Below are 12,062 nucleotides of genomic sequence, written 5' to 3' on the forward strand. Positions count from 1 at the left end.
TTGACAGTGTTCCCAAATACATTTTTAAGGCCTTTGAAATATTAGAACTCAGCCATAGCATTCTCTAAGTTTCTGAAGATAAGCAGTAAAATCCCCACATTTTAAGTTTATAAATAGTATGTGAAACAATCAAAATATTCTCTGCAGGGTCACTTTTTAGGGAATAATAATATTCACTTTATAAGGTATTCAGAATTTCATGGCAAAAGAACAAAAATTGGATTGTAACACACTCTTTTACATCAAGTGAGAATCAGAATAAATTTACATGTTTATCCAATAGATAGTATTGTTTGAGATCCAACATCTAGTTCAAAATGTGTTAAGCAAAAGTGCTTAGATCAAGAAATTTTCAACATGTAAATTAATGGGATTTCAACATGTAAATTAATCTGATTCTGTTTCCAAGTTGTTTGATCTAACCTAATTTGGTGGATAGAATTTAAAAGTTAAGAACTTTTACACCAAAAAAAAAAAAAACATTGAAATTGCTTATTTTTAATCAACTTTTAAATGTAAAGCAGTTATTCAAGAGAAATAATCCCATATTAAAGAATGATAAATTTAAAATGTTTATAAATTGCTATACTATTGTTGTGTTTTTAAAATGTTACACAATAAGTGCGAGACACCCTATACTTTTAAAATTAAGTACATTTTAAATATTGTAAATAGCTTTAAAAAATCTTTGGGAACTTTCTCCAGTATGTATTTTTAATTGTTTTTAAGATTGATTACTTACTGAAGGAACACATACTAGTATGCAGTATTCATTATCTTTAAAAGTTACTTCTGGACTCCAATGTCCCTTTTTAATGCAAACAATGATCCAGCCTTGGGTTCACAGCAGGGGAAGTCAAGAGGTGGGAGGGAGTTTATTGGGTGAAAGGGTCATAGAAACTTGTCAGTCCATAGAGCCAAAATTAAAAATTTCTGAGCACGGGGGTAAAAACTGCAAAAAAATCCCCCCCCCAAAAAAACGAAGCAAAACTATTGCTTAAAGCAGACAATAAAACTATAGATTCTAAAAAATTGTGATTTTATTAACATTTATGATGTTTGCTATAAGATGAAATGATTCATAATAGGACTATATTCAAAACTCAAAGAGATTTTTAAAGCAAAGATCTGCATAGTTCCTTTCCTCATTTTTGGTATTAAGTATGACAGAATATAAAAACATTTGATAATTTCATTGGGGTTTCAAAAAATGCAATGATAGCTTAATGATAAAATAATGTTTCTAAATTAGATGTAAATGATATTTTATACAGTAGTCTCTCCTCTTATCCAAGGTTTCACTTCCTGTGGTGTGTTATCCACAGTCAATTACAATCCAAATATATTAAATGAAAAAGTCCAGAAGTAAACAAATTCTGGGCCATGCTAAGCAGCATGATGGAGTCTCACTGTGTCCTGCTCCAAACACTCAGGACATGAATCATCCTTTTGCCCAACATATTCATGTTTTTTAAGTTTCTTTTATCCACACCTGCCTGCCAGTCTGTTAAGCTACCCTCTCAGGGACCCTGGTATGCAGTGTTTGTGTTCCCATACCAGTCTCACAATGCATCAGGATACTGTCATTCACCTCACTCCATCTCTGGATACATCATCTTACATCACAAGGAGGGTTAGCACAATACAGTGAAACAACTGGAAGAAGAGACAGAGGCCACATTCATGAAACTTTGTTATTGTTATAACTCTTCTATTATTGTTAATCTGTGCTTAATTTACAAGTTAAACTTCCTCCTGGTAAGGTATACAGAAGAAAACCATGGTATTTGTAGGATTTTATATAGGGTTCAGTACATGGTTTCAGACATCCCCTGGGAGTCTCGAATCACATTCCCTGCAGACAAGTAGAAACTGCTGTATTAATAAATTCAAAATTAAATTTATATCGTACCTCTATGTATTAGGAAGAACAAAAATACTAAAAAATAATTAGATTTGTAGCATTGAAAAATAAAAGGAAAGAGAGGGAGGTAACTAAATGAGGTAACAAAATATCTATTCCAAAATGCCCTCAGGTTCTGATAAGCAACTTGCTGCGTAGGAAATTCAAATTTTAAGAGGTTATATAAGTTGGCTGCAAACCCTGAATTTAAGAAAACTCTCTGTTTAAAAGTTAGTCCACTTGGGGCTGGGACTGTGGCTCAGTGGTAGAGTGCTCACCTAGCACATGTGAGGCCCTGGGTTCGATCCTCAGCACTACATTAAATAAATAAATAAATAAATAAATAAATAAATAAATAAATAAATAAATTGTGTCCATCTACAACTAAAAAATAAATATTAAAAAAAGTCCACATCTGGACAATTGCCTTGCCTCACTTTTTCTACTCAGTGTAACTTGAGTGTGAAATAAAACAAGGATGAGTATCATATGCTCTGTTGAGAAATACCACAGAAGCAGAAGGGGATCATGGTTAAAAGCCCCAATTTCCTCATTGGCAAAATGGGGGTAAGATTAGAGCTTATAGACATAGCACTCTTACTTAGAAATGTGTCTGGCATATAGAAGTGTTCCATCAAAACTTAGTGATTATTATTCTTACTGTTTTAAAAAACAGACTACCAACGTCATCTTCACCTTGAGTAGTGCAGCAGTATCCTAATTGGGGGCTGAGTGCTCAGAAAAGAGAAGTGTAATAACCTAACCTAGAAAGACTTAGACCAAGGAAGGCTTCCTTGAAGAGGTGATGTGGCCAGGGAATTAAACACTGAGTCTGAGTTAGGACAAAGGATTCTAGAGACTATATTCTAATTAAATGTAGCAAATAGATATTATCAGTTGATATTGTGGTAGAGGAAGTGCAGGGAGCCTAGGAAGAGAAGTGTGATGGCAACAGAGTGGTTGAGGAAGCAAGTGGGTGACAGGTTACCCTGGACAAGAATCATGAAAACCATGCTAAGAAGCTTAGGTTTAACTCTCTTCCTTCTAAAATGTACATTCAGTGTCTTATAATAAGTGTCCTCTCATTTCTGATTTCCCAGAATAACATGATATAAATAGATGGCATCTCTTAAATTGACTTTTTTCCCCAAATGGTGACAAAATACAACTCCAATCTTAACATTTTAATGATCAGATCTATCTTTGCAAAAAATAAGTTCAAGATAATGTCCTAAATTAACAACTTGTAGGAGAGTATATAATAAGTTGAATATTTACTTTGTTTTTTTTCTGGTACCAAGGATTGCACTCAGGGGACTTAACCACTGATTCACTTCCTCAGCACCCCCCCCCCCACACACACACACACACACACACTTTTTTAAGACAGATTCTTGCTGAATTGCTCAGGGCCTCTCTAAATTGCTGAGATTGGCTTTGAACTTGCAATCCTGATGCCTCAACCTCCCAAGTAGCTGGGATTACAGGTGTGGACTACCACACCAAGAGAATTATTGTTCTTCGAATAATTAATCAAAAACATCTTAGAAGTTAAATAGAAAACAATAGAATTTAATCACATACAAAATAAGAGAACAAATAATTCAGGTAGCCATAAATTCCAATTGGGAGAAATGAAGTGTTTGCCTATTAAAAAAAAAAAAAAGAAGAAAAGAAAGAAAGAAAAAGGAGGAGAAGGAGACATCTAATCTTTGATATTTTTACTACATTTCTTAGAATTATGGCAAAGGGTGTATCTATTATTAAAAAAAAAAGCAAACAGAAAAAGAGCAAAAAGTTTGGATATGTTTCTCAAGTCAAAATGCTTGGTAATAATATAACTGAGAAGGACATTTGGCCTTGATGACTTTCAGCTGTGTCTTTCACCACTGGGTCAGGCTGTCCTGTGTTTATATAGCCCACAGTTCAAAAACCTTTAAATATGTATCTACATAACAGATCATCATTGCTATTTTTTAAAAAATAATACTGTAGTAAATCCCTTCTCTTGCAACTTTTCTACAATGATATATTAATTAAAAAGAACGACTGTTCAAATTTTTATCCTGTCTATATAAAAACCAAGGCCAGCTCCATATTTAAAAGTCATCAGATGAACCCCTTTCCCCACCATTTGTGCTTTTTGGAAGGCTGAAAGCCATGGATTTCCAATTGAATTTCATTTTACAAGTAAAGGACAGAAAGAAAATTTTTCTTTTAAATTGGATATTTATTTGAATGGTTGGAGTCATAGAATCATTCAGTCTCAGTCTAGAATGTGGGATACATTTTTAGCTTTGGGGAAAAAATCATAACCTAGTTTGTCTTGGGAAGTGTAACCGCTTAAAGCTCAACGGCTCCCCTTAGTGACACTTTGTAGGAACTTCACAAAGAAGCCCTTTAAAAAACTGGACAGATCATTTCTAAACATCACTAATTCACATTCATAATTTAAGTAATTCTTGATAAATGAATTAGATTTCTCATTCTATGGAAGGCATCCCTTTTATTAGTAACCATGGTATGTTTAAAAGGATATTGAAAATTTTCTAAGGTTTGTATTTTCACTTGGAATTTAAATATATCTTGGGAAAAATAATTCAGGATCATTTTCTTATCTCTTTGTTATTTTTATATGTTTATTCTTTTCTGCTTATATTTGCATTTTAACAGAAAATTGGTAAAGAAAAATTCTGCAAGGATTTTCATATCATAACTGGGTGCCTATTCAAATGTAACTAATTAGAAAAGTTTCCCTAAAAATTAGTGAGGATAGTAAATCAAATTTACTATCCATTAGGAAAATATCCACTAGGAAAAGTAATTCAAATGAGTAACCATGTAATTTGAAATAAACTTTAATTGTATCTATTCAAGGAAAATTGGTATTAGTATTGTTCTACAAATATAGTTCTTAATGTGAATACAATCAGAACAAACTGAAATTTACAAATCACAATCTCCAAGGAATCTGTATTTTTAAGTCATATCTGTTTGGAGCCTGGTCTGTAAAAATCTTAGAAAGTGCTTACATAAAAGCTTGTATATTCTTGTATTAATACAATAATTTCAGGGGCTGGGGTTGTGGCTCAGTGGTAGAGTGGTTGCCTAGCATATGCGAGGCTCTGGGTTCAATCCTCAGCACCACATAAAATAAACAAATAAAATAAAGGTATTGTGGTTCAACTACAACTAAAAAAAAAATTTAAAAATAGAATAATTTCAAAGGCTCAAAAATGTCTATTATCCATTCACTTATGTAATGGTAGTGTGCAACATAAATAATAATGGCGTCATTGTCTGCACAGAGATTTTAGCTGCTCTTTCAAAAGTTAAAGCTCAAATATAAATATCAGCCCCTGAAAATGTTCCCTCAATGGATTCATATAACTTAGATCTGTTTTCCGTAAAGGAAACAAAGTCACATATTAGCATATTCCATTGGTCTTTTATAAACCAGTCACAGAACCACCAAAATTCTGTCCTGCTCCCAGATTCTGATATTTGCCCTTCTCCAGTGCCATTGGTTCTCAGGAAAAATTCCCAACTTGGCAATTGAGCCCTGTATATCTTTCCAGGCCTCTCAGTAATATCCTATATATAGACTCTGATCAAATGGAGGAAGTCTACTTCCAGTGCTCCAGAATACACTGTCCTTGCATGCCTTCATGCTGTTATATTGTTCACTGCCTGGATTGCCCTTCTACTTTATTAGTCTGAAAACTCATGACATGTTTTTAAAGCTCAACTGGAATATCATCTCACCCTTTTCAGTCTCTGTTGGAAGAGTTTAATGCTCTCCCTCCACCTTGTGTTCCAAATAGATATTTTGCCTGTCTCTATTTTGGCATTGGTGTGTGACTAATGTGTTGATCTCCATATCTCATTTGTATCTCCAGGTTTTAGCATATTTTTGGCATGAAGTAGGGGCTAAATTCATGTTTATATAATGAGTTAATAATTTCAGCTTTCATTTGTCTGATGATTAGTAGTTCAGGCACATATTAATCAACCGTTCTACAAACACCTCATTTAATTCTTACAAAGTTTAGCAGGTAATAATGATTATTCATAGTTGAAATATCAGTTCATCCTGAGAAATATCAGAAACTTGCCAAAGGTCACCCAACTATTGGTGGCAGACTTAGAATTTGAACACAGTGTTTTTCTGACTCTAAAGACAGTGTTCTTAAATCTTATATCATAGTGTTTCCCTACAAGGACTGTCTTAGTCCATTTGCTGATGCTATAACAGAAATATCATAGACTGGGTAAGTTATAAAGAATAGAAGATTACTTGATTCATGGTTCTGGAGGTGGAGAAATCCAAGAGTATGGCACCAGCATCTGATGAAGATCTTCTTTTGGGAACTAGGAAACTACATCACAACATGATGGAAAGACAAAAGAGCATGTGTAAGAGGAAATTGGTGAAACTCATTTATCAGAAACTCATTCCTAAAAAACCCAGTCCCATAACAGTAGTAATCTATTCATGAGGACAGAGTCCTTGTCACCCTCATGACTAGAACACCAAGGAGAGATGAACATTCTGTTATGCATTGTATAACTGCACAATCCAGTTCAGGCACACATGTGTCTGTGCACACTACACACATAGTTTCAAAACACATACATGGTGGATTTTTTATTACTGGAAGGCTTAATTTGCAGAAATGTTTTTTTTAAGTCATAGAATAACTATTAACCACATCAATGAAAAGTCATCAAGTCACAAAAATAGAAAAAGAAGTCTCCTTTAATGAAAACCTTACAAAATCACCCTAAATCGCACATGATTTTTAATGGACTACAGTCACTCTTTTGCATTTCTATTTTATTTCTTGGATAGAAGGAAAATATATTATTTATGCAGAGGGGTAGTTAGCATTTCCAACCACTAACACATGGTCTGTAAAAAAAATAATAGTAATCCCATTTTTCTATTGCACAATCACCCTCTCTTGGGCAGCAAAAGTGTACAATGTGTTAGTTTCCCGTTACTTCACCAGATCCTCCCCTTTCACTCACTGCCCAGACTAAATAATTTTTCCTTGGGTAATAAAGCTATAATAGTGAGTTTCAAGATACTTCCAAAAATGTTTCTGCCTGTCTTAAGAAATAATCATATCAGCTTGCTAATAAACAGAAATGCTCTGCAAGTTGAGCATATTGTCAAGAGTGGCTAAAAAAACATATAAATCAATCTGAAACCAAGAAAGAAACAATATATTTCTTAAGTTTCTAAAACACTATGGTTGGGATCACAGCTGTAAGATGTTGGATCATCATCAAGAGAACAATGTCAAACACTGAACTTCTGGATAATTTCCATAAAAATAACATTTTGTTTAGGGTCAGTAATTTTTATGAAACTTTGGAATGATTTTCATTCACAGTTTTTTCAGAGCTGAACATGAACACCTCCAAAATATGCTTCAAAATGGAAATATTATGTAATCCAACCTTTGCCGCATCTCCTTCTGAAAACCAAGTACCTCCTATGAAAACTAGCATTTCTCTTTTTCAGTTTGTGTAGCTTTATAAAGTTTAAATTATGCTGCATATTCAGGAAGTAATTTTACTTTAAATTTAGTCTCCAATTTTCTCTGTTTAGTTCAAGACCATGTTCAAGTCAAATATGTAGTCATTAAATCTAGCATGAAAAAGAGGCTCTGGATTCTGTTGATAGATAAAAATCTCAGCAACATAGCAATATTCTTTACAGTGAAAAGAATAATAGAAATGGCAAATTTGTGGATAAGTTGTTCCATTTAGAAGTGATAATTGCCTCTAGTATTTTTGTTGATCTCTGTATACCTCGAATAATATTATTTTTGCTTTACCTCTATCTGAATTCTCATTTTTATTAACTATTCTGGAGTTCAAAATGTAGAGATGTGTTATGTTGAGCCCAACAAGAAAAGTTTTCATAAAAGTAATTGGAAGGTTTTGTAAATATAATCTCCTGACAAAGCTAGTTATGGCATAAAATCATTAATCCAAGGAGACTATTGGCCTAGGATATGTATGCAATATTAATAATACTGCTCCCTAGGACTTGGTAACCAGAGCTCAGAAAAAGAAGGGCCAAACCACTGAATTCAATATTTGCAGTCTGTTTCAGAACATGAAAATTCTTTGGTTCTCTCATGCAAATATTTTTTCCAAAATAACTAGTCCAGAGTTACTTATTGTAGACAGACTGATTTTAAATTTTACATGTCCCAGTGTACAAGGCTACACATTCAGAATTTGTTGCACATTGAGGGATACTTGGTTCCTAGTTTTCATTTACTATGAGACTGAATTGAATATAAGTAATTTCTCCTTGGTATATATGTGTTAGTGAATGTTACTAAAACCATTCCACTGTTGATTAAACATATAAAATGTTTGCATAATAGAACTTTAGTTAACTCACTTTTTAGAAAGAAATGAAAACAATTCATCTAATTTGGTGTCAGGCTTATATAATTTGATTAAATTGCTGTCTGTAAAATTCTCAGAGGTTTTATAATGTCAGTGGAATAAAATTCAGTTCTTCACCCTGGTGCCACGTTGGCTACAATATGCCTTCCCACATGAAAAAGGATTGTTTGTTCCTCTTGTGAAAAATACCTCACAATCTGAATCTGAATAAATAAATCTATGCTTCAAATCCAGTTCAACGTCCAGAGTCTCCATGGAATCCAGTATATATCCAATAAATACCTACTTATTTGGTCAATAGAAATAAAAAATCCCTGCCCTTTTAGCCTATACCACAGGATTATTGAAAAGTTATCTATAGCACCCTAACACATAGAGAAATTGAAATATAAATTGATTTCAAAATACAGATATTTGTGTTAATAAAAAGTATAATTTATTCTGTACTCATCACGAATTATTTCCATATTTGTTATGATAATCAATTCTCTTCCTGGAGGGCTTGCAAATAGCTTGACAGATTGCAAATATGTAAATGTTACTTGAAAAATTCTGAATACAAAATGATACCTTAAAGAGGAGGTAGATAAAATATTTATATTAGTAAATATTTTAGTATGGTAAGAAATATATTTGAAATTTTCTATTAACTATACATTAGTAATCTGTTAAATAAACCTTAAAACTATAGGAATAGAATTCTGTAGCGTTCAAACTAGTTGTGTCATTATATTGTATATGCATTTCATGTTTACATTGTTGGGAATATTGCAAGGACTTAAAAAAGTATTTGAATGAAGGATGTAAAGAATAGATATTTGCTACCAATGGGTATGATATGCCACGCTCAAGTGAAACATGAGACATTTTTTTTAAAACTTAGAATAACCTAGTGGAACATAATTGAACATAATTTTTAAAGGAGTGTCCTTTCATTTCAGGGAAAAAAGGAAGAGAGAGGAAAAGGAAAAAACTTAATAAAGAAGAAAGTAAGGAAGCTCTCCCTGACAACAAAGGTCTAGAATCCAGTAGAGAAACCCCAGAACAACGAGAAAACAAAGACAAACCGCAGCAGAAGAAGCGAAAAGTTCAAGAAAAGACACAGAAATCGGTATCAGTCAGCACTGTACACTAGATGGTCCCATGAGATTATTGTAGACTCATGATGCTGCTATCTCAGCCAGATGCCCAGGACAGGTGTTCTAGCCATTAGAACAACAATGGACTACATATCTGTTATTGCTCTGTCTAAACAACATTGAAAATAGTTGCTATATTCTTCATATGAGCATAGTTAACAACAAAGAGCCAAAAGTTCAAAGAAGGGATACTTATGAATGGTTATCTTACGTGTTTCTAAGCATTTTTAAAACAAGAAAATTTTGTCCATTATTATCAATAAGTTATCATTAATGTAATGATGATATCTGGAGAAGAAGCCTCTTTTCCCTATAAAAATATTTTTGGAACTATTGTTTTAAGAAGCAGAAGATAATTCTGAAAATTCAAAGATGCCATATCCCTTGAAAACAAAGAAAAGATCAGGGGGAGAAAAACAATGTTCTAAGACAATGTGGGTTTTTTGTTCAGGAAATCTAGAGAATGCTCACTCAGTATTAGGGCCTGGCATTTGGAATCATAGGATCTATCATCACAGAAACAACTGTTTTAAGATTACTTCTATTGTCCGCATCCTGTACTTCTGCAAGAAACATGAGAGTGCATACCAGAGATAAATATACTGTATGGGATTGGAGGAAGGCAAAATGTGGAAGAAATATAGAACTGGAGATTACTTTTTTGCTCTCCCGAACTGTGAAGGGTTGTGATCTCCTGGAACAGGTCTCCAATCTGTGTCAGCACTGTGTGGTTTAGCCTCTGCTACCCCTTGGATTATATAAGTCTGTAAACATGTGCCTGTAACTTTCTTCCAAAAACAAAATCATACTTATTAGAAGAAAACTCTGATGTCATAGAAAAAAAAAATAGAGCAAGGAGAATATGACACGTTTGCAAAGTCATGTGTTTTCTTTCTCTCTCAATGAGGGAAAAAATGATTTTATTACCTGCTTAATGGTCCACCTGGAACTAAAAGGGATACTACTTTCTAACAAGGTGTATCTAGTAGGGGAGAAAGCCACCACAATAAATATATTTGTTCATAGTTTTTAAAGTTTAGTTCACTTTGTTTTATCGTTGGTTTTATTGAGTCGTTGTTACTCGTAGAGACTTGAGAATTCTGCCAAATCAGAGAAACTGTGACCTGCGTAATCCATAACATATAATGTTTCTCAATGTTTTCTCTTTGCATCCATCTTTATCTGAGCCAGTGGAGACTTACTGACAGAGTATTAGGAGATACTTATTCAATTTTTCTTTCTTAATAAACCAACACAATTAGTTTTGGCCACATGAGCCTACCAAAATGGTCTCACTGCTCCCTCTTCTTTGCCTAGAAATGAGCATCTTTTCCTACATGTTGTTTCTCTCCTGCATCTTCAGTGTTTAACCTTTTCTTCTCCATATTTTCTCAGTCTGTGGATCTCTTTTGGGACTTGATTTCACCCTAGCTGAAGGCTTCACCAGTGTTTCACAGAGGACCAGCCAGGCCAGTCCAGGAGGAGGCCTCTGAGGGTATGCACCGCAGAATCTCATGACCCTTAGGCTTCCAGCTATAATGGAAGGACATACAGCTGCTCTGTCCACCATGCTTCCTAGCTCTCTCAAAGATGTCTACTTTCTGAAGAATTGCAGTGAATCTGCTTCTGTCTCTCTAACTCTGGGCTCTGTTCTCCATCAACTGCACTGCTCATGTGGACTGCTGGGCTTAATTGGTTTTCTGATTCTAAGATATAAAACTTGAAAATGATGTACTCCTGCTTCTTACTCTGGTCCTTCTTTCTTTGTCCACACAACATAATTATTTCAACTACTTTGAACTACTGTTTCCAATGTAAAAAGTAATTCTAATATTATCTTCAACTAAAGTTTAGGTCGCCAAGGGAAACAAACATTATCCTGCAGAATTATGTTAGGTTGAAGCTTTGTCTCCATGTTTTAAAACTTTTGGATGGTATCAAGCACCATCTTTGTGCTTGAGAATAAGCAGCCAGATTGCTTTTGCATCTCTTTCTGTGTTTCTCGTTGTCCTTATTCTTTCAACATGCACTTATTGGGAAGGTCTTTATCTGCATATGCAATCCTGGGGAAGGGGCAGATCAGGATATAATAATGGTGGCAAAGGACTAACATGACTTCCCATATGGTCCTCCAGACCATGAGAGATCTAAATTCTTCATACAAAACTTAAGTAAAAATACCAAGGAAAAAGGAATGAAAACTAACATTGATCTACATACACTGGGTGAAGACAAAGACAACGTTAATTTTAGCTATAATTCTCAATCTACCCTAATAGATCCTTAGGCACATGGAATCATATGATATTCAAATTAGAAACCCTCAAAACAGTAAAAACTCATTAGCAGCTTTCCGATAAAGTTCCCATACAAATCACATTTTTTATGAGAACACGTATTGGGTAAATTATTGATACAATGAGAAATGAGAGAAATCAGCAACATAAATTTATGAGTGTCTGATCCAGGCCCCTGACCTGGTTATCAAATTCTGCTTTGTAACCAGAGGGTGGCCTCTGTTCTACCACCAGAAGATTTATGTTGAAGTCCCAGGTGTGTAACCATTGGTAAGTCACATAACTTCTCTG

At 34.0% G+C, this 12,062-nt stretch overlaps 1 protein-coding gene across 1 annotated transcript in view; it reads left to right on the plus strand.

The window, feature by feature from the left end:
- Positions 1-10,508, plus strand: part of Rspo3 (R-spondin 3) — a 79,431-nt gene extending 68,923 nt beyond the window's left edge. The window contains exon 5 of the mRNA XM_015500996.2: positions 9,277-10,508. Within this exon, the coding sequence (XP_015356482.1) occupies positions 9,277-9,470 (194 nt within the window). The 3' untranslated portion in view covers positions 9,471-10,508. The remainder of the gene's footprint in view (positions 1-9,276) is intronic.
- The last annotated feature ends 1,554 nt before the right edge of the window (positions 10,509-12,062 follow it).

This window comes from Marmota marmota, unplaced genomic scaffold (assembly GCF_001458135.2).
Source record: "Marmota marmota marmota unplaced genomic scaffold, marMar, whole genome shotgun sequence".
Lineage (NCBI taxonomy): Eukaryota > Metazoa > Chordata > Mammalia > Rodentia > Sciuridae > Marmota > Marmota marmota.